Source organism: Athene cunicularia (genome assembly GCF_003259725.1).
Source record: "Athene cunicularia isolate RWA chromosome 7 unlocalized genomic scaffold, athCun1 chr7_part1, whole genome shotgun sequence".
In the NCBI taxonomy this organism is placed as follows: domain Eukaryota; kingdom Metazoa; phylum Chordata; class Aves; order Strigiformes; family Strigidae; genus Athene; species Athene cunicularia.
In genome coordinates this window covers 15,152,158-15,175,492 of record NW_020799107.1, presented here as the reverse complement: position 1 = coordinate 15,175,492, position 23,335 = coordinate 15,152,158, and the positions used below count along the sequence as shown (strand labels likewise).

The following is a 23,335-nucleotide window of genomic DNA, read 5'->3' as shown; positions in this document are numbered from 1 at the left end:
GATATTGTCTGAAGATTGCTAAATGCCCAGATGCCTCCATAGATTCAGTTCAAATTTCCTTTCTGGAAGTGAAGAAGAGGACATGCTCTAAAACATGGAATAAAGCTCTGGGTCCTTGGGCAGCCCCACATCAAAACAAGGAGGTTAGGTTTGTGGTTATCTTAACAGTGGCTATATGTATGACCCATGCAGCTTCTGCAGCATTCTTTTTTCCTGCTTCTGTTTGCCTGCTGCTTTCTTTATGACTTCCAGTGAATGGCTGCTGATAAAACCTGCTCTCAAAAGGGCTTAGAGACCAAATACCTGCCTGTTCTAATACTCTGATGTATCAGAAGGACAGCCAAGGCTTTAGATACGATTATATGCTCTACTGAAGACTCTAGAACAGTCAGTACAGAGAGGGAAAATAATGGGTAGACTTATTGTACAGTTACCTAGAAACACTAGTGGAACTCTTAAAACTGTTATCAGTCTACTGGAAAATACTGTGGAAGGGTGTATCAGGACAAGGAAAGAAACATAGCTTGAATCTGTTTAATTTTATTTTGAGTTTGAAAGTCTTGCTAGCACTTTGTAAAGAGAAGAGGCTGTCCCATTTGAGTTCAGTGTTGCTCTTTGCTTCTGTAGGTAATGTAATCCAACATAACAGCTCATGAGAACTGAGATAAGACACAAAGGGCTCCAGAAACAGTCTCTTTGAGTATGTGTCATGCTGGATCAGTGTGGGGCTCCTGCAAAGGTCTTTGACTAATTTTCCTTTCTTGATAGTTGGCTGCTGACTTCTTAGTAGAAACATAACATCAGAAACTATTTTACAATGAAAGAACAAAGCCTAAAGGAGTACTGTTATTTCCAAGGTACTCTATTTCAAACCATATAGCTTGATAGAAGTGAGATAATGTGGGCAACCTCCAGTACCTAGATTCTCCCTGCCCTGTGGACAGGCCAAGGAGTAGTGGTCCCAGCTGGAGTCAGAGATTTCTTTCACATCCTCCATGATCTGGAAGACAGACAACTGGGAATAGACAGTTGGGAATAGTTGGCCAATCTGGGTATTCATCTTTGTACAGTTGGAAACAATGAGATGTTGCATGCAAATTCGGGATGCATAGGAGTCAACTTTTGTTTTAGCTTTAGCTTTTCTTTCAGTGGAAAAGTAGGCCATTACTGTTAATGAGAAGAAAGATTATACAGATAGATCATGAATCACCTTTAATGTCTGGTCTTGGGCAGAAAAATGTGGCTATTTTCTCATGTTACAAAGAAGCAAATATTATTTCAAGGTTTGCCTTGCCCCTTTCTGGCTATTCTTTCTTGGCTCTGCAGCAGTTTCTTAAAGACCCAAACCTGTTCACTGATCCCTGTTTGCAGCAGGGTCCCTTTCCCAGTCTTTGCAGACCTGGCCAAGAAGATGACATCTTGGGTACAGGAGTAGGAGCCAGCAGCTGGCAGAGCATAGGCCATTGTTACACTGAATGCTTTTTATTGTCAAATCATGGCCAGGAGCCATGGACTGCATGGAGATGTGTGAAGGGGTTGGATGTAATCTGGATTCACACTCGTTCAGAAAGGGAATTCCATGAAAAGAGATCTTTCAACAGAGTAACATTATGTGTTGCCTCTCAGTATTATCAGTGTCTGCTGCAAACTTTTAAAACTGGGAATATAGGTAATTAGATGCTGATTAATAGACTGAAGGAAGAATGGAAGAGGGTGTGAGGTTGCAAGAGGGTAGTATTGGATAGATACATCCATTACTGACTTGAACTCCTTGAAGAGTACATTAGATGGAGTTGAACCTGAATGGAAGCTTAGAATTTGAGATCTGTGTTGAAGTAGGCCTTACTATGTTAGGGGAAAAAGAACATTTTCAAAAATATTTTGTTACAACTTTTATTTATAGTTTCAAGGTTAAAAAAGGTGCAGCTGCAGTAACTTTGATAGCTAACATGGAAGTCTTAGTGGGTTCATTTCAAGGTGCACTCCTTTCTTATGACTCCCTGATTTTAGCCACTTGCTTTGGTTTTACTAATATTGGTGATTCTGTCACCTCTTAAGAGGACACTGAAGAGCCAGGAATGGGTTTTCCAGCAATCTGCAAGATACATTTTGAAACATCACAGAAAGGTTTTGAATCTGGGCTGGCATTACTGTTGAGTAGCAATGCCCCAAACATTGGGCTGACTGTCATCATCTTTGTAGGGCTGCTCCTCCTAGAAATTTCTATGGTTGGTCATATGGCCTGGTAATGAGACATATGCAATAGTACCTCATTCTCTTTAACATTATCATTTTGAACTCAATACCAGCTACATGTATCATGTACCCTTGTAATTTACATTGTAATGGTGTGAAACACAGTAATAGTTCAGTGAAAATGTGTTTAGAAGAAAATGGCCATGGTAGATTAAATTGCTAGTCTAACCAAAATGTTTAGACTCCAGATATGTGGTGCTGAATTTGGACAGAGTGGAGGCCTGGGGGTAATATATAGTCCCTGTAATGGTGCTGGACAAGAAATTTTTTTAGTCATAGTGGAATTGTAATTAAAAGTCCTACTGGTATTTCACTGATGGTCCTGGACGTCCTCTGTGAAGAATGCCTCTGAAATGTAGTTTATCACAACAGAGTTTCTCCAGGTTTCCCCCGGCTTACTCACAATGGGAAAAGGTTTCCCAAGATAACCAGGAGAGCCTTGTCAATCCCTAGTTGTTCTTGCACCCAAGCTCCTGGTTTTTGTGCCACCATACGTGCCTATCCTTACTCATCTTTGCCTACCCATATTCATCTCTTGGGGAGACAGTGCTGTTTTACCAGACTGGGGTTGCCCTGAACAACCAGCATAGTGGTTCAAATTAGGACTGCTGTTTTCAAAAGCTGCCTCTGACGTTAAAGGAAACAGAACTGGCCCCGTGCTTACTGCTTTGGAAAAGCCATCTTCTTTGGAAAAAGCATTTTAATTCTGAATAAAACACTTGGTTGCCTTTTAGCTCATGAATAGTGCTTTATTCCACTTCAATAAATATCAGTACTGACAAGTAACCACATCGTGTCGTGACTTTACATAAGTGCATGGCAATGTTCCAAGTTAATTTTGTCTATTATTTCAACAAATGCGTAGGACAAGTTTTTGTAGATATTTGATTTCTACCTCGTGCTTTTGCAGACAGGGGCTGTAAAACAACCTGAAAATTATCTAGGCTTCATGACTAGTTCTGGCTTCAGATACTGACAGTATCTCAGGTACTTCCTTCCCAGACTCCTCCTGAAGAGTTTGCTTCTTCAAGATGCATGTGATAGTTGAGCATTGATAGACAACCAAAGAGCTAGAATTTTATGCAAAGGTTTCTAAAGCAACACTGCTTTCTTAACAAAGTTCAAGCAAATAAAAGTCAGTGGAAGACAAATGCTCTCTCATCCTACTTTTGTTCTCCAGAGTCCATGAGGAAGGAATGTCTACCAGTGTGCAACCAGGGACCCAAGTTTTCTTTCTGCCTCACTGGGCCCTCGATGGCCTCAAGTTGTGTCAAGGAAGGTTTAGACTAGATATTAGGAAGCATTTCTTTACAGAAGGCGTTGTTAGGCGTTGGAATGGGCTGCCCAGGGCAGTGGTGGAGTCCCCATCCCTGGAGGTGTTTAAGAGTCGGGTTGACATAGCACTTAGGGTTATGATGTAGTTGAGAATTGTCATTGTTAGGTTAATGGCTGGACTAGGTGATCTTCAAGGTCTTTTCCAACCTAGATGATCCTGTGATTTTGTGATTCAGGCAGTCTGCTTTCTGCTTGAACAACTGAATGAAGTTTCTAATGCTACTGTAAAATCACTCCCAGCACAGTCTCAACTGGCAGTTGCATGCCCTTGTCATGTGCTGCCATTGTAAAGGTGAACTTCTCCATCATAGTTCCCCTTTTTAAGATTGTAGTTGTACAGAGAGTCATCTTAATTTAATAACCCTCTAACTGGAGTTGGGGGCTTGATAAAAGTAGGAGTTCATAACCTCACATGGAAGCCCCAAGTTGTCATATGCTTCTTGTGGGATTGTTAAGAGGGCCAGTGCTTAGGTAACTGTGTTTCTGAATGCTTAAATATATTTAAATTTTGTCCCTAGGGTCACTGAATGTCAGTGCTGCATAGTTTCTGAAATGCCTAAGTCAGTGCTATAAATGGAGCGTGGTTGCTTAAGTCATTCTGATGCTTTGGGAAATTTTGTACCCTCAGCTTGTTCGCCAGTTAAATCAGGAAGGTTACTTTATTGCAGATGCTTTGTGTAGGCTATCACTCAAAATACTAACATTAGGAAGTGTAGACTCCTGCCATATTTCTCTTGACATTTTTTATTTAGCGCAGAGAAAAGCAGCTTGAGGTTCATCATTTAGTGTTTGATGGAAGGCCCTCTCTCTTTCATTGCTCTTGTTTCCATACAGCAATCCCACATACTGTACTATATTCTGCCAGGAAGTCTGCTAACCTTTCATATAATATGTAATAGGTTTTATACCCAGTGCTGGAAAGCTGTTTTCCATACAGGAGGTTTTTCAGCTTTTTTTTTTTTTTTTTCCTGCCTTGGTAAGATTTGCAATGGTTCTTTCTACAGTGCCAGATGTTGTACATAAACCAGAAAATTATATACTGTTCTCTTGCGTATTGAGCAGATAGAAGAATCTACTTTTAAAACCTAGCTGGGAGAGGTTGCTAGAAATGCCAAGTTTAAAGAGACATATTGAGTATGGGAGATGAGAAGGCAAGACAGACTTGCCTGAGTATGACAATGAATGCTAAATCTCAACTGAAACACAATTGATGTACTGACATAAAGGGAATGTACTGAATATATAATAATTGTGGATATATTCATGAGGTTTTGTATTGTAAGATAATCAAATGAGTAGTTCTTTGTATATACATTTACTGACGCTGATGGGAATCCATGGAGAGTTCTAATGATCTATATTTAAGGAGTTATCAGCCCAATTACTTGCTGTAGTGTTTGTCTCTCTATTCCTGAAGGAATGCAATGTCAGAATAACATTATTTCGGTTAGCAATTCTATGAGATCCTTAATCTACATATCTTGAAGCATTTTACGAATATTAAGCACTTAATTCAGTAGCGTTCCACTGGGCTGTGTTCACAGGCATGGTGATGCACTGCTCATAGAGTACAAGTTAAAGAGTCTCTCATGAATAACCCTGGTCCCCAACTAGTCATGCCTGGCCTGCAGTTTTTTTCTCCATGGCATACGGCTTTTTCCTGTCAGGTACCGCGGAGCAGCTGTATGGCCACCATACTGCCTAATAGCCAAGTACGTCCTGCTGCCCATCAGGCAGTTTCAGTGTTTGCGAACTGAACTCTGCCACCTGTCTGTGCAGGAAGAGAGTATGGCCTGGGCTGCGTGACAAGAGGCCACCGCAAAACTGGCCTCTCGATGCTGCAGCTGCAGAGGTTTGAATATTCTGCTGCAGGGCATGAGAACTGTATACTATTATTTCTCATTAGTAAGCAATGCCCAACATGTGACACTAAGAATTATAGTTCTGAGGGGATACATCTTTTATCTTCCAGAAACTTCTAAAACATATTGATAAATTCAGAGATTACTTGTGTCAGATTCTTTGTAGCATTTTCCGCTAGACAGAGCCACTTTAGGAGTTGTTTATATGCACACGTGTTGCTCTTCTTTCTACTGTTTAGGGCAATGGTGAGAGATCTAGATAAAATGTAGTTCTATGCAAGTTAGAGAAAAGACAGTCACCTTCTCTATTGGGACTGCTGCTCCAATGAAGAAAGTGTTAGTTGAGTCCAAAGTCTTCTCACTTTTAACATTCATCTTCTGGTAGCTTGAAACAGCTTTTCTGGCCACCATCTTCTCCTTCTGCTACTAGTACAGACTCTGGAAATCTCTCCTGAATTACATCTCTGTTGGTCTAATTAACTTGATGTATGTGCATGGAGTTTTACATCTCTTGGAAAAAAAGTCACACTGGCACGAAATCGGAGTAACATCTTGGTGCACCAGACCCTAATTTTCTGTCTTGAGGCAGAGCAAATCAGCAGGCCTGTGCTGGCAGTGTTGGTCTTGCTTGGCATCTTAATTAATTTTAGGTCTGCTCTTTTTTGCTCACTTCTTTATTAAGATGACAACTTTGGACAATTGTAGCAATATTCCTTTTTAAGAAGCCAGATTTGATCCATGCTGTTGTTGATAAATGATTCCCTATTAAGTATTCAGGCACTAGTACTTTCTTCTCTTGTCTGGATTTTCCCACTTGCTTCTGTTTGCAGGAAGGATTACCCCTATCTAAGGCTACCAGTCCTGACACTCGCTGGGCAGTGCAGTCATTTAGTAGGCCTGTTTACACTGCTCTTTCTAATCATGTCAGATTTGTAATACCTGTCAAGTTTGCTAAACTTAAGTGATACTGGTGATGTGAAAACTTTGTGATTTTGCTGTGAGAAAACACCACCAGGTGTGTTTCAAGACACTGGCAAGAGTATGTCATACCTATTTCATAGGGCTTTTGTTTACTGCTTTTGGAACCTACTGTGATTTCCTAAAGTTTGGAGATTAAAGCAATTTCTGAAATTGCTATGTGATTCTTCTGTAGCTTCAAGGCTGTGGTGGAGGTCTTTTGAGTCCTGCACTCATCCATGTTCCCTATTAGTAAGGCAATGCAACAGAGCCTGGGAATAGAAGAGGGCCAGGATACAGCTGGAATGTAGAGTGTCTGCTTGTGGCCCTTCCCAAGGATGAAATTTCTCACTGCAGAAATGAACAGGAAATCTTCTAAAGGCTACAGGGTAGTCAGACCTCACATTTCCCAGTTTCAACCAGTTTTGGTTCAAGTATCAGTGAGTGAGTGGCATACTTCGGAATATGTCAGAGATCTTCTGGGATCTAGTCTTCAGTGTAGTTAGTTGACAGTATGCCTTCCTATCGGAAGATGATCATTAGTGCTATTGGAGCAGATGTAAATCAATTTTGCTGAAGCCAGTGAAACTTAATTTATGTCAGCTGAGGCTCCATTCCATCAGTTCTGTATAATGGACTTTAACTCCATAGGAGTTATGCAAATAATAATCTTATATAGTACACAGAGATTACAGTGGCTATCTTATCTAACAATACCAAGATTTTCACAGAAATCTGAAGTTTATAAAGCTGAAGACAGTATAATGCTAAAATTGCATTCTGTGATGCTCCTTAAACAAGCAGCTAGCAGTATGTAGAGGCATACTTGTAAATTGAAAACTAGCCCTTTAAATATGTTAGGTGTATGTGTACAGTTTCCTTATTCTGTAACACTGAATTCCCCTCAGTGATATCAAAGGAAGACAGATCAGATAAACAAGAGTTACCATGTCAAAAAAAAAAAAAATTATATATGGGAAAAATATTTTTGCCTTATTTCCAATGTGTTTGATTTTTATTAAAATATGGTTTGAAAAACTTGTCTCTAATATACTTTTAGAGTTTTAAATTAACAGAAGAATTATGTGAAGTGGATTTAGATGTGAAGGCAGCTTTTTCCCTCTATTAATGAAACCTTTCTTAAAGGCTGTTCTATAATTACACTTGTGGCTTGGTGGATAATGCCTTTTTCTCATATGCAAGTCATTTGATTCCTCTGGTGCCTCATAACACTCAAGAAGCATGGACTCTTGCAGTGTGACTCATGCTGTAGCTTATTTTACTGCATATTCTATATAAAGACCTTCTTTGAACGGTGAGTGTATACACAGTATCAAAGTGAATAAAGAGCTTTGTCTGTCTTGCTTCACAACAGAGAAGGAGCCCTACAAAAATAGACTGAAGTGTAGGTTGCTCCAAGTTAGGTAGCCCTTCGATTAAGTATTAGTATTACCAGTGACCTCGTCTTGTCTTCTAGAGGGACTGAAAGTCTTATCCCAGTATAGCAGTATGCTTGCTTCAAGAATTAATCATTCTTCTTGCTGTCAGAAAAAGGGTGAAGTATAGTAGATTACTTCTCAATAAAACCTGACTCTTCTATCAGGAGTGCATAAGAATGCCCATGTATATTTTTTACCACTGCAACAGCAGACAATAGCAATGCATTCCAAGCTAGAGCTGCCAGTTTCAGATGCTTAGCACCTTCAATAATGGTGTCCACAAAACCCTGAAAAATTGCGTCTTTAGGATAGCAGTGTGTGGTTTTAATGAAAACACTTAAAAGAACTGCTAATAATAATTGAAACTGAAAAATAAATTTGGGATACAGTCACAGCCAATGAGAATAATTGAAAAGATTTTTGTGAGTGGAAGAAGGACTGGAAAGCTAATTTCCTTTCAATTTTTGCTCTTTTCTGCCACCAATACTTACCATAGCTTCCATGATGTATCTACTTGATGGTGGATAATGTATGTCGTATTTGGAGTTATACTCATGAGGATTAGCTAGCTGGTGTATGTGTACAGGCTGGTCACTGGCTGTTACCCAGTGAAGTGGGTGACAAAGAGTGCTGCCCTCCTTTCCCTTAGTAGTGACACTATATTTGGGACCTCTCTTCTATCACAACTGTTTAGCTTCTAGGACCTTATCTGAGACCTATCTCAAATTTGATTAAAATTTTTACACTGGAATCAGAAAGTTCTTGGAAGAAGAGAGAAAAGGGAGGAATTTCCTGCCAGGCAAAGTGGTTACATTTTGTTAGGAAAGTGGACCAGCAGAACAGAGTCTTTGTACCCACAGTTGAGTACAGGAAGTCTGGCACATTGTGGCCACAATTCTAACACAAACAACAATTAATGTTTGTTTGGGTATGCTTTTAACTATAGGTTAGAATAATTATCAGGGACTGTTCGGTGTAAGAGAAATGGACAGAAAGATGAGTGGACAAGGGGCTCTCTCCTCTCAGCTGCCACTGCACAGCCAGAGCCAGGGTTATTTAGTGCATCCTGCTAGCAAGGCCTCTTAAAAAGAATTTTATAATGTCCTTGTTGAGTCTCTGAATTTTCAGAATGTACTCATGCAATGTAAGTCTTAAACAATACGTTCATACTCATTTGATAATCTACAGAAATTATTTTAAATCATAGTGCAGTAATACTGTGCACTGTTATTTTTCCTCCTCTACTGAAAACCAATTTAGTTTGCTCTCCATGTAAAACCAGCATATTTATCTGGTACTGCTGCTTGCTTTGTGTAAATATTATCCCTTGTAATACATAATTTCTAATGGATTTGAAACAACAACAGCCAGGGTTCATCAGAAGCAGGTGGTGGGGCCTCCCAAGCACAGCCTGATGTATTTATTTTAATGCCTTTTTGTCATCCTTTAGACAAACAAATAAAACATGATTCCATAAAGGAGCAGGAAATAAAAGATTTCTAAGAAGTGAACAATTGAAAGCAATGGACTAGAAAGATGTTTTACTTTCAAAATTAATGAGCTACTCTACATCTTGGTTATATTAAACTAATCCATGTAGTGGGGTAGGTTGAGGTTTCAATATGCTAATGAAATTATTTGTAGCCATGTGAGAGGAGTTACCCAGAAGAAATGGCTGTTTGCCAAAGTGGAACAGAAACATAAAAGTTCAGAAAATTGATTCAGTTCCTAGTGAGCTTGCTATCAAAATAGATAACTTATAAACCAAGTATATGTTTTAGAATATACTTTTAAAAGCCAGGTCTTTCAGAATGACAAACTAAGTGACATGTATGTTTCCCTGAGAGCATCTTTTAGCCAGTTTGACAGAAGTTGTCTCTCCCCCAAGAGGCCAGTACTTGGGCCTTTGTGCTGATGGGTCTTGGGTGCTTGGGCTTGACAAATTGTTTCTGGAGGAGTCTTAGTGCAGGAATCAGCTGTTCTCATTGCCCCTCAGATGTGAATTTCCTCCCCAAATTGCCTCTCAGAACTGCTGTGTTGTTACATATGTCATATTTGTCCAATTTTAATGGTCTGTTAGTGAGTCTTCAGCAATTCTCTCTCTGTTTCTCTTACAGTTGATTGTGTAGTTGTTAGTAGTAACTGTGTCTCCTTGAATCTGGTTATGCCTAGTTAAACCTCTGTCTGGGATAGTGTTGGCTCACATTATTAGTTGCATCCCCTTTTGGTGGTATAGCTTTAGTGCAAGAATGTAACAAACATTCTTTCAGATGGGAGAGTGTTTCCTAAGGCATTTTTGATTCAGCCTTTGGAGGTTTGCCTTAGATGGATGCCAAAGCTGTGAACTTCTTGTTCTCACTTACCTCATGCTCCAGTGTAATCTTACTTCCTTTACATGAACAAAAATCCCTGGTGAAACACCCTCTTGTATTTAGTTAATGTGTTCCATTCTGCACCTTTTGTGCTGTGCCACTTGTCTGCTTGCATCTTGACTCTAAGTGCACTGTGAGACTTTCTGGATCAGAGGAGGGACAGACAGGATCTGACCTTTCATTTTGTGTGTAGAATTTAGCAAAGTTGGACCCCAGTCAAGCTGATTTCAGGGCTCTGTTGGATAGAGGAAGAGAAGAGAAGGGAAGACTATGATTTTATAGTCTTCTCCTTCCACCCTTCTTTCTTTTTCTGGAAAGATTATTATTAAGTTTCATTCAATACTTCACCCTTCATTATCTTGTGAGTTGTCTCCATTTTTTTTTCATTTCCTCTTGTTTAATTTTTCTCTTTAGTTCATGTGTAGGTTCAGCCTTTATATCTATTTACTATTTTTTGCACTTAAAATCTACAGTGCATCTCCATCACTGTGCCCAGCTGCGTATCTCAAATACTGTTTTAATGTTGATGATAGATAACATGATAGATCATAGTGAGAATGAAGGCTGGTAATGAGGAATGAAAATCAAGGTGGCCATTTTTTGTGATTATATATTGTACAGTGAAAGAAACATTCAAAAAATGAAATAAATAGAAAACAAAGTTTTTTGTCAGCCTAGTCAAACTAGGCAACATGCTTCATGCTCAGCTCAATTGGAAAAAAATACAATTTGAGTAATTTTTAAATGATAACCAAAAGGATTTGAATTATTTTTACCCATCTGAATTAATCTGGGAGAATGTTCTGTAATTTCTTTAAACAAGTCACTCCTCAGAATCCTAGAGCAATTTGGACTTAAGCTTGGCTTGTACTAATTCAATCCTTTAAAACTCACTTCTTCTATTTTATTCTAATTTTCTTGTAATTGACATGCCAGTGCCATAAGATAAAAAATAACAAATGTAAGCAATGCTTCACTATGGAAAACAGAGATTAAGTTTGTGATTGGAAATTTGGCAGAGACTTGATATTGTATTATGTGCTGTTCATCTTGATCTGCAGAATCTTTAAACCTAAACTGTCTCAATGACAGCCAGATTTAAGGACCCTAGCTTCTGCCTCTTGTGAAATTGCTTATCTTAAGACATCAACGGGTAGAACTGTTTCTTTGGTGGCAACAAGAGAGAGGAGGGAGTTCATTTATTAGGAATATGCATCAGCCAGTTCACATTGTCTCTTTTTTTTTTTCATTTTTGTTTATAGTATGCCCTCTACTCTGAAGTCTGTCCACTCCTTGTGATATCTCATCTGCTCATTGGACTGAAGGAGTCTGTTTAGGCTATGCATTGCACTCCCCTCCTACCCTTCACACATTGCTCCCTGAAACATTGTCACTTCCTTCCTTCTTATTTCCTGTTAACGTTTCTTTCTTTTCTAATGTTTAACTTCCAATGAGACTTTCTTCCTTCTTTCCCATCCCTGTGTGCCTGCATTCCTCACTATCCCCTCTCGTGGTGAGGTTTGAAAATGCTTCTAGAGCAGAGGTGAAATGAATAATGTTACTTTACTTTTTTGCCTAAAGGAAGGATCGTATGAGAAACAGCAAGACTCTGAGTTACAATCACAGAACAGCATTTCGTGTGCAGCCTTTTTTAGTCTTGATGATGGACTGGCAGCTAAATAAAATGGTCTTTAGTTTGAGGTAGTCAATTGCACTGACTCCAGTCAGACAGGAAAACCTTGAAAGCTGCCCCATCCAAAGAAGGCTATTGGATTGCAGGTTGTTAATGCAGTCTACTTAATCTCTATGTTACAGTACAGCTGAATCACCGTTATTAATGTTGTTTGCATTTCAGTTTGATAAAAGTCAGTCATTCCCATCCAATATACTTTGATATCTTCAGATAAGATGCTGTTGTACAAGTCTTATCAGAAGAGACTGTTTCACAGGCCTTTATAGGAGCTTCAGACATGGAGGCCATGAGATGTTGGACTGTGCATGTGGATGTAAGGCAGTATAACTAAACACTGTGTTGCAAAATAGCTGAAATATTATTGTGAACTCCAGTGGGGAAGTACCATGGGCAGCATTTATTATACTACACTGTTCATGAAAGGGACTCTGAATTTGAGCAGCTGGACCCATGAGAGATTTATGCTGGCAAGGTAGTTCCAGTGGTGCCATTGCATTGACTGCTGGCTGAGTTGGAGGCCCTGGTATTTTGGTGTCCTGATAAGTGATATCAATCTGATTGTGAGTGATTTTCTGTGTCAGAATACATGCTTTTCCATGAACTGTAAGGAGGAGACTATGTTTAGTCATACTTCCTGAATTATAATGATTTAGTTTGTCTTTAGGTTTTCCCCTCTTATTTTGTATTATACTTGTTGCTTTGATTTCACAGCAGTGTTACCGAGTGATCTGCACAAGCTGCTTTTAAAACAGCTCACACTGTAATCAAAATAATATTTAAAAAGCATTGAAGAAAGGCTAATGTTATAAGGGAAATTCCCTTGTATGTTTACTTATTTACACTTATGAAATATCCTCATTATTGTTAGACACAATTGAGTAGAAACAATCACTTTACATAGTTATCCATGACAAGGAGGCCTTTAATATTAGAAGAGTATTGGAAGTTGATATGTGTTTGTTTCTGTGAGAAGCAGAAGTATGGCATTAGACTGACCCAACTGAACTCATTAAGAGGTTTATATTGATTGTAGAGGAATTAGTATTTAACCCAGAGTTTCATTCCAGATGAAAACAAGTTTCTAGACCAACATACTTCTCTGTTTAGAGACTGTAAATGTCAAAAGCAGTTACAGATCAGGTCACCATTTTGATTTTCTTTATTTGTTTCAAATCTCCTTGTAAAAAAATGTAAGGGGAGAGAAAAACAGAAGCTGTTTATGTACAGTGGATAAAGCCACTGCCACACACAGTTTTAAGTTACACTTAAAACCTGTTTTTAGGACTTAAGTACTACACAGACCTCGTGGTGACCTTACAGAATTTCACTATAGAGGACTGTGACTTCAACCCACTATCAGAACACAGCCTGCACTGGGAAGTTTGCAGCTTTCCTCTGTCTCGGTAGTACATACCTAGCTCCACATACATTTATTTGGATGAAGCCTTTTTCGTAATATACATGCAAAGATATGTTGGTCATGTGTATCAGGCCTCTGTATTTGCAAGGTGGCAGTCTCAGGGTGGAACAATAACTTGGTTTAGAGGCACTTGCTGACTTCTGACTTCTCTAGTACAGACAGTCCCTTGCTGTTTGCTTGCTCCACCAGTTATGTGATCAAGACATGTATGTTGCTACAGTTACAGAATTTACTGTTCTGTCAAAGCACGTTACAAACATAAATGTCTTCCTGGTGTGACCTTTTGTCTCAGCTGAAGCTCTGCTCCTGAAAAATGCTGAAGATCAGTTCAGAGAGGCACACCCTATGGAAGAAATAGTGTAGGAGGCAGCCTGTAGCTGCCCAGGCAAGGAGCTGAACAAAGCCAGCCTCACCTTGTATTTGCGAGTCTCGTATTACCTGTCTCTTATCTTCCTTGTACGTTGTGTTCTTGCACAGCATACCCAGACTGAGCTCACCTGAAAGAGTGCATTTTTGGTTCTCCCTTTATTAAAATAGTGTATCTGAAAATAGTGTATCTGTCCAAAGATAAAAGGAAGCATTTTGTGCCCAGAACTGTAGGGAATTGTTCTTGGAACAGGCTTCCCTTGTGCTTGACCCATGAGATGATGCCAGACTTGTCTTGATCTAAGTGCTCTCAATGTAGGTTTAAAGGTTGGCTATAGTGGTAAGAAAAATTATGTTAAAATGGTTCCTTTTTCTTAGTAGTTCTGCTCTTTGTTTTCAAGACATATCTGCTGACTTTGATAATTAAGATGCAGGTTTACAATTGTTAGTGTTGCAGAACAGTTTGAAGAGGAGTGAGGTTCTCTTCTGTCTCTTGCATCATTCAGAAAATTTCAGCTAAGGTGTATTTGCTATTTCTCTTCTACAAGTGATAATAAACAGGGAAGAAAGGCAAGCACAGCTTTAGTTTCTGATTTTGTATTGTGTTTGAACAAATTCAACACAGATATCACTGTGAAAAAGTAAATATGGAATTGTATAATGCTCTTTTTCAGCCACTTTTGAAAACTTGAAATTCACATTAAAGGCAGCTAAATTGCTGTGGGTTTTTTTTTCCTGTAATACATAAGTGTAGTAAAAGAAAACACATAAATCAAATGGACTGTTTGTTCTTCTTTATATATTTTCTTTGTCCTCTTTTAAGTATATGCAATCTTTCCCACTCCTCCCAACCAAGTCCTGTCTCCACCCAACTGCATTTCCTGAGTGGATTCCTCTAGGAGACAGAATCAGAGGGCTGCATGATGTCATTTCTATATTTAAATTAGATGAAGCAGAATAGGCTGTGTAATTTGTTTAATCACTGCTCATGCTCTAATTTCCTTGGATTTGATTTTTTGCAGTGCAGTCTTATCTTTGGGTTTCTATCTGGTAGCCAAGTCTGCTATTTGGCATGGTTACAGGGAGCTGGGTGCATATTTCTTTTCGACTAAAACTCGAGGGGATTCTGTGAGCAAGCAAATTCTGGACACAGAGCTTTTCAAGCACAATAGATTGATTTAAATGGGAATGTGACAGAAAAATATATGCCTCCAAAACAAAGGGATCAAATAAAATCTAAAGCTTAGTTGATTAGGGCCATGCAGAACCATTCAGAAGATGGTAAATAGGTAAATAAATGAAAAAGATGCGGATTCATCTGCTGTTATGTAAACTGTACTAATTCTGGGATCAGGATTCAGCAATTTCAGTACAGGCATTTCCTGTATTTATTTTATCTAAATATGACTAAATGGTACTTCACTTCTGCTATTTCAGGCTTTGTCTATCTCATTTTAATGAGTTGATAGACTGACATACAAAACAATCTCTGTTCAGTAAGTTGTGGTAACATCTTCACATGGTTTATTTTCTATTTTTTTGCACAATACATAAAGATGCATTTTCACTATTGTAGCATTATTTTTTCCTAATTTATCTTTATACTTTCCTTTAGAAATATCTCAGTTCTGTTCTCTTACCTATACTGTGAGTGACAGTGAATATATATATTCTGTGAATGACAAAGGCAAGTATTTAGTAAAAAGCAGGGTACTTGGTGTTCTAGAGTGTAGCACCAGCTTCAAGCAATGATTGATACAGTGATAAACAGCCATGGTCAGCTCCTTTCTGTGATACACAGTTAAGTGTCATTGACTTGAAATGTATGGAAATTTTCTGGCTGAGCTTGCTTAGAAGAAATGCACTTACTAATTTGTAAACATACTAAGAAGGCAGTATCTGCAATCGGAATTATACCAGAATCTTCTGTGGGTCTCAGCACATGCTATTGGGCAATAGCAAGTGTGGTGTTTGGTTTCCCCTTTGTAACAAGATTTGGGTAAAAAACAACTATGAATATGATTATCAGTTAGGCTTTTTTGTTAAATTCTGTAAGAACATTAGACACATATTAGTGGAAAACACTAACAGATAGCAGACAGATGACATGAGATTTTACCTGTCAGTTAGTTCAGTGAAGAGCATTCTTTGGAGCATCGGATCTAAAGGCAAAGGTCTAGACTTTGAGACAGCAATCTCTGCTTGAGTTAGTGAGTAAAAAGAGGGTCCAGGGATATTCCGGGGCTCTTTCACATCTCTCCTTATTGTTCTGGAGAAAAGAGAAGAAACAATGCACCATGGGAGTGATGCACCCTTGTGAGTAATACTCACAGGGGAGGTGGTTCATTGCCAAAATGATATGACTGGCGCAGCCAACTTAGAGGAAGAACAGAGCTGTACTGAGAACATCAGTGATCAATTATTTATTGTTAAAAGAAAATAGAGAAGCTGGACCACATTGTCAAGCTACAGCATATATTCCCCCAGAGAAACCATTGCACAAGTATGGACAGCTAGTACAGGAGGATTGCAGAACTCGGGTAACAGTCAAAATAACAGTATCTAATAAAATAGTTACACAGGGTTTTGAAAAATGTGTGTGGAAAGGGCACCTTGATGTTTGACCTAGAATTTCTACAATCAAATTTAAGTTTTTTGTGTTACTCCCAAGTCTGCAAGTAACGGAGGCTCTGCCTTGTCACCTTCTCTGCTGCCAATGGTAGGCAGCAGAAGTGCATCTGGTCAAAAGTGACACTGTGGATTGAGAACATGAGTGAGGGAGAAAGAGAAGAAGAGAGAGATCATGTATTCAACCGAGCACCTGTTGTAGTCTATAAAACCTTCTTCAGTGTTACAAGACACTCACTTCCTACTATCTGGCCACGTGTAGGTTCATGGGAATGGGGATGCATCAGAAGCCTGACTTGACTTCCCAGTGCTACAGACCATCACTACCTGGGTCCTTATTACACAGCCCATCGGATACTCTTTGCTGACTGGAGAACTGCTGTGCTTGGGGGAGTATCTGGTATGGTACCTGTGTTCAAATCTTTATACCCAGGAGGTCTTCTAATTAGAGTGCTGTGGTTTTGCTACACAATGCATATGGAAAAAAAAAGGCTCATCTATTTTATTCACATCTACCTTGCTTGTATTGGAGTGTTTGTATTTATTGTATAGATCTCTTTTCTTGCTCCTTCTTTCCCTTTAAACAGGTATTAGCTTTTCAGTACTTGGAGCAGAAGAAAAGGTACTAACTAAAAAGACATATTTTATATACATTATATATGCTAGAAAAATCTGTAAGGAATTTAGAGATAGCTTGCATCAGAATTATAGTAATTGCCTCTCTAAATTATGTTCACGGAGTAGAAGAAATTCTGTTGCAGTAATGAAAACCCCTGCACTAACTGCTAACTGCAAATAAAGTCTAAATAAGAGCGTGCGAAGGAATCTCAAAAGCCGGACAAAGAGTGGCCTTACGAACTATTGGTATGAAAATTTACCCACGGCACCTCCCCAGTAAGGCATGTGATTCTTTCTTCCTTTTCTCCCATCCCCAACTGTTCCTTGTCAGTGCTGTTCTGTGCTTTAGGCTATAGCAGTGACTGAAAAGGTCGTGTTAATTTTCACCACTGCATGGATATCAGGCAGTCAGTAACTGGAAGAAAAAATACATCTTTATTACTCGTACTGTCAGATTAGATGCAGGGAGAGTCTGATCTTTAAGCTGTTGCATGATAGGGTTTATAAATTGGTAGAAATCTGAAGACAGAGTGAATAGGTCACTGAGGGTAGTTTTAAAACCTGCTGTCATGTTGGATTTACAGAACTGGAAGACTTCTGGTAATAAACAAGCTTATGATGATTTGATAACTGTTGCTATCTTTCATAAGGAAAGCCTTTCCAGAGTTCATACCACCAGTGGAATATATTTTCAAAAGCCTTTTGTAAATATTTAGTCTGTTAATCTTCAGGATGATTTTAAATGCCACCTACCAGTACAATTTAAGTTATTGCATTTTCTTTTCATTTACAGACATTACGGTAACAAGATAGGTCTCACAGTCAGTATTGTGTTTTCCTCATTATCTCAGCTTTCAGAGATCTCATGCCTGGAACTTCATTATTCCATCTGATACTGTGAATCCTTATGCAGTTATTTACATCTTTCTTTGCATACTTAGGTTTCTCAGCAAAGAGTATTTCCCTGACTTCTTGACAAATAAGTGTCCCTTGACATTTAGTTTGGCTTTTGAAGTGACATAGTTGTAGGTGTAAATTATATTTCCTATGTCAACCCACACCCCACCAAGGTATCTTCATGGGGAAACCTTATGTAGGCAGTTATATCAGCCTTCCCTCCAGATACCCAGATATAGAAGGTAGTTAATTTATGCAGAGGTGTGCTGGAGGAGTCTAAACAATGGAGCTTTCTGAGGGCATGTCTTGAATTAGTGCCTCTTCTGGTAATGCTGCCTGAACATATTCAAAGGCAACACCGCTCACTGTGCTTGCTGTATCAAACATGACAGGGTAGGACCTTCATGTAGAGGATGACAGAGTTGAAGTTCTTGACAGTCTGTACTTTTGTTCCTGGTGAGCTTTGTCATCCTGAGCATGAAGTGGAGCTGAATGGGATTAGGTCTCTCTTTTAAAGTGTTGTATACAACTCTGGCTTATTCTACTTGTAGGTTAAGATAGGCCCCCAGATCTTTTGGAAATCATATGGTGTGATCTGTGTTTCCTTTCATGAGAACAATAATTAGGAAAAATATTACAGAATTAATCAGAAGGGAACCTGCCATACAGTGTACGATGACTGTGGACGTGCTATAGGAAATAAAAAATTACTGTCTTCCTACAATTCAAGTTCTTTATCAAGGTGGCTTAAATGTGGACTAACAATGTATTTCTGGCAAAATGCTATTTTGGGAAAAACCGAACAAAGAAATGAATATCATCTGAATGGTAAGGAAGAACAAAAGAAAACAACTGGATAAAACTTGGTTTTATTGTATCCTAAATGAAACATTTAAATTTTCCATTTCTAAATCACATTTCAAGACCAGATTCAGTAGAAGGTAGAACAAAACGTTCATCTACTGTTTGAATAAAATGTTATTTCAACCCCTTGTGACATGCTTTCCTTTTTTTCACTTGGCCAACCAAAATTAATTTTTCCCTTGTTCTATGTGTGTGATTTACTAGTTGAACTGAGGAAATAATTACTTCTGATGTTCTTCCTCCCACTAAGTTCCAGGCACAGGACTGCATGCAGAGTATGGTAAAGAGAACGGTTTGGAAAAAAAAAAAAAAAAGTGGGAGAGTTTAATCTTCAAATGAAGTAGCATTTATTTTGTGTGACTGAACAGGGACATAACATAGTTTTGCTCCGATGAGTTTTCAGATGGATTATGAGTGAGATTTAAAGAATATGTTACTAAGCTTTAGGATGTAATAGCTTGTCTAAAAATAGGATTGGATTATTAAGATTAATGTAATCTTCGTAGCTTTTGTTATTATTTAGAATGCAAGACATTCAGTCTTTAGTAGTAGAATTGATGATATTTTCATATCCATTTCCAAGAAGAAGAAATGTTAAAAGGATAATTCAAGCATCTATTAAAATTCAACAGACAGCATTTTAAAAGTGAATACATCCAAACAGCTCTATAGAGCAAAGAAAACTTTTAAATTAAAATTGTACTATGAGGGAAATTTTCTGTCTCAGTTATTATGTGTGCTTAGTTGAAACCTACATGAATTTCAGCTGGTTGGTTGTTCATGTTCAGCTCACTGCACACCCGAAGGACTGCATGACACATTTTATTTACGCTGATCATCAGCATCCCTGTTGCACAAGCTTGTTTTCTGACAGTTCTAAAAGGGAATGATAATTGTTTACCCTTAAGCATTACTGTAATATAGTATGATTGAAACTAAAAATGTGTCATTTATTAAATGATTTGTATTTGATAAAAGGACATTCTTTTCCTTTGATGTTATTTTTTAGATTCTATGAATTTCTTAAGCCCTAGACAGAGCTTTGGACCTTATTGATCATGTCACCAGCATTCTGAAGAAAAATACCAATTACTGACATCAGTTACAATTATGTAGTTTACAGTGGTACAAGGGACATTATTTTTACAGTTACAAAGATTCATCTGATAATACAGTGTGTGTGTGTGTGTGTGTGTATACATAACATCAGGTGCTGAGTTTGTGTGTTTCATAACCTTGTAGTTTCTGAAAACTAAACTTAGTGTGTTGGAATTAGATGTTTAGAGTTTTTGCACTAAATCTTTTGAAATATTTCAAATCTGACACCAAAATTGGAGTGGTAGAGTGGTACATGATTATCATGAATCCTTAGTTAACAGCCTTGTCTCCATTCCTACAATAAAGTAGATTTCTAGCTTGAGTTCAGCTGAGTAATTTCAAAAGAGCTTTAAAACAGCCTTTATGGAAAATCGTACAACTAAGTACAATACTGATTTATTAGAACTCTCAAAGTCATGCTTTGGGGAAGATGAAGGAAAGAACTGGTTTAGCGCTTTTGGTAAGATAAAGGCAGTGTGTTCCAGTCAAAGAAGGAGGCCTTGTAAAAGTAAAGTCAGATCTGCCTGCCTCATATTGGTTGTGTGCCCGTGAAGCACAAGGCAGCAGACACACAAACGTAAATACCACACATCCATTGGATGGCTTTACACATCTGTAACTGACTGAATGTGCCATTGCTGTCTTTCAGAAATATCGACAGCATATGTCTGGACTTCTCACTCCTCCTTATGGTGTTATGGAAACTGGCTCCAACAATGACAGTAAGTATGAGAAAATAGACATTGGATGTTAGAGAGAAGAGAAGAAAGGGAAAGATGAAAGTCCTTTGGGTTTGGGTGCTGGAATTTAAATGTTAAACTCAATTCTGTATTACGACTGTATTAATACTGCATATAGCAGGAAGTACTTGGGAACCTGCCTAACTGCATTCCCAGCTGTATACAAGCGTACACAGAGCTGTACACAAATCTGCACTATAAGCCAGGCCCGTTAACTGAAGCATATTGTATGATGTTGCATAACATGTAACTGGTTATAGGTGTTATATGAATTCCATGTAACATGACCAGGAGCTAGTAAAATAAATATAACAAACTGGTGTACTTTTTTAGTTAGGATGGGCTACACAACTTGCTTGGGAACCTAGGTTAGTGCTTGGGCAGCCTGCAGTATCTGTGCTACTGTTTGACCTTAGTTACATAACTAAATAAGTTCATGTATGTCTCTGCCTCATGAGAACCTGTCAAACTGTGAGATAGTGCTGTAAACATGAATACAAGGGCAGCCTTTGTAATTCACAATTTCTGTAAATCGAGGGAGTTCTGTTTCTTTGCCAGACGATTATTTAGATGACAACCAGGACAATATCCGATGACTAGAAATGTCATCTGCAAATTTTGTCCCATATGTTATGTGTTCAATATGTTCAATTTGTGAAACCAAAGCATAGCATAGCATGGCATAGTACAGCAGTGCTAGTCAGTGCAAACTCAATGTCACATTTGACTTCCAGGTACTAAAACAGAGACAGTGTTAAATGAAAAAATATTAAAAATTCCTCTATACCTACTTCAGATATTAATCTGGGAGAAAGTACTGTTTAGCAGCTTTTTATAGTATTTACACAACTTAGCTTTTTGTCTTTTTTGTGTTCAGAAGAGAAGAATTCTGTCTGAATAAATTTGTTTTGCTCTTAAAAAAGTCATAGATTAATGTGCATGTTATCAAACTGCTGAACCCTCCAATTCCCAGTTCTATTGATCAATATCTCCACTGTTACTTAAGGAATGTACAGTATGTATTTATTTTCTGTATTCTTTTTTTAGGAATGCCAGATAAGGACAGTATGTCAAGCAGTGCTCTTTGCCAAGTTTCTAAAAATTGTAATAAGGTAAATCACACCTAGTTTTACCTTTGTTTTCTGACTGGCAGGGGGAGGAATTTTGTAACAAAAAATGCAAAAGTACAGTATTAAATTGAAAAGAAGCAGGTGCAAATGCAAAGCATATAGTTGATGCATGTGAGTACAGTATATAAATTATAAGGATGCTTTAAACATATGTATCATATAACTGGAGAAAGCAACTGGTTCAGGATCAAAATTGCTAGAAAATGTAAACTGCTGCCGAAGTTTGTGTTACAATCTGGTTGTCCTGTCTTTGTTGGGAAGGTGTGGAGTGTAAAGAAGAAAAGCAGCACTGTGACAAGACAATTGCATAGCCAATGGATCATAAAATTCATAATTAAATCCTATTTTAAGACTTAACTGAGTCTTAACTCATGCACAGGCATTGTTCTGGCCCTTTGCTCAGGGTGAATTTTCTCCTGTGTTCAGAGAAGAGCTTTACATCCCAGTTCCCCTTTGTAAAACAGTCCTGTGCCTTCAGTCTCGCCAGATGAGGACCCACATGAAAGAACTCATGAAAATTTCTACACTGGTTTTAAAGTAATTATAATAGTGAGAAGAAACAGTATCATGCATTGCTTTAAAGATTAGTAACTTTTAGAATTTTTTTATGGCAGGAGTAGAAAAGTTACAATAATAAACAGATGCTTGGATGCTTTCTTTCTGGACATAGGAGTTTAATTGGATGCATTTCTGTGATGTCTTTAAAAGGTTAAAGGTATTTTTGTTACACAAAAACCATCTCTTGACAGCAGATAAAGACAATGAATATTTTAGTGTGTTTCCTTAATGCAAAAGTAACTACTTCCCTCTCTCCCTGTCTGTCTGTCCTGCTTCCTCAAGGGTACTGACCTTTCTTAATTGTCACATTCAGCCTTTCTTAAATGTATAAATGTAACAGTATGCAGTTCCTTCTTCTGAAGTCTTATTCACTAATGCTATACCACTTCCTGACACAGCCTTATCCTGTAGGAAAATAAACATTTTTCCATGCACTGAGTAATAATTGTTAGATACTCAGATAGCACCTTTCATTCTGTTAAGCATTTTAGAAACAGTTATGAGTTAAGTCTTAGTGCTTCTCTAATATGTTGGCCATTTCAATGCTATACTCGGAGTTAAGCCAGATTGGGGGTCTTCCTTGACCTCTCAATGAAAGCACCAGGCATAGAATCCAAACTAAAAGATGTATTTTCTGAAGCAGATAGAGGTAACAGGTAACAAGGTAAAAACATCTGTCTTACTTAAAAGGTGATATCCCCCTAGTAATGGGCAGTAGTGCTCAGCTAAGGGTGGTATACACATTCAGGTGCAAAGTAGTTTAGAAACTGAGTAAAATTTAGTAATTAATGCTGCTGCCAATAGCTGGGCTTTTCTAGCATAACAGGACTCTTCCTGCACGAAGTAATGTTCACCTGGGTAGGAGACAGAACTTGGCTGGGGCAGACTCAAACTGTTCAATGACTTTTACAGAAATAAGGTCCTTTGCAAACCTTATTAACTTCCTTTCCAAGACACATATGTAAAACAGCCATCCTTCTCCCTCCCACACTTCTGTGGAGAAAAGCTGAGAGAGTCAGTATGTGACAGATGCTTGTCACCTTGTTTCATCCTGGGAGAGCTCGGCCAGTCCCATGACAAATGTGGCAGAAGAACCTACACA

At 38.3% G+C, this 23,335-nt stretch overlaps 1 protein-coding gene across 4 annotated transcripts in view; it reads left to right on the top strand.

Annotated features, from left to right (window-relative positions):
- The window catches only part of RAPGEF4 (Rap guanine nucleotide exchange factor 4), a 143,732-nt gene that overhangs the window by 39,422 nt on the left and 80,975 nt on the right, over positions 1–23,335 (top strand). For all 4 annotated transcript variants that reach the window (XM_026852182.1, XM_026852181.1, XM_026852180.1 and 1 more), the window contains 2 exons: positions 20,455–20,527; positions 21,593–21,657. In XM_026852182.1, the coding sequence (XP_026707983.1) occupies positions 20,455–20,527; positions 21,593–21,657 (138 nt within the window). The remainder of the gene's footprint in view (positions 1–20,454; positions 20,528–21,592; positions 21,658–23,335) is intronic.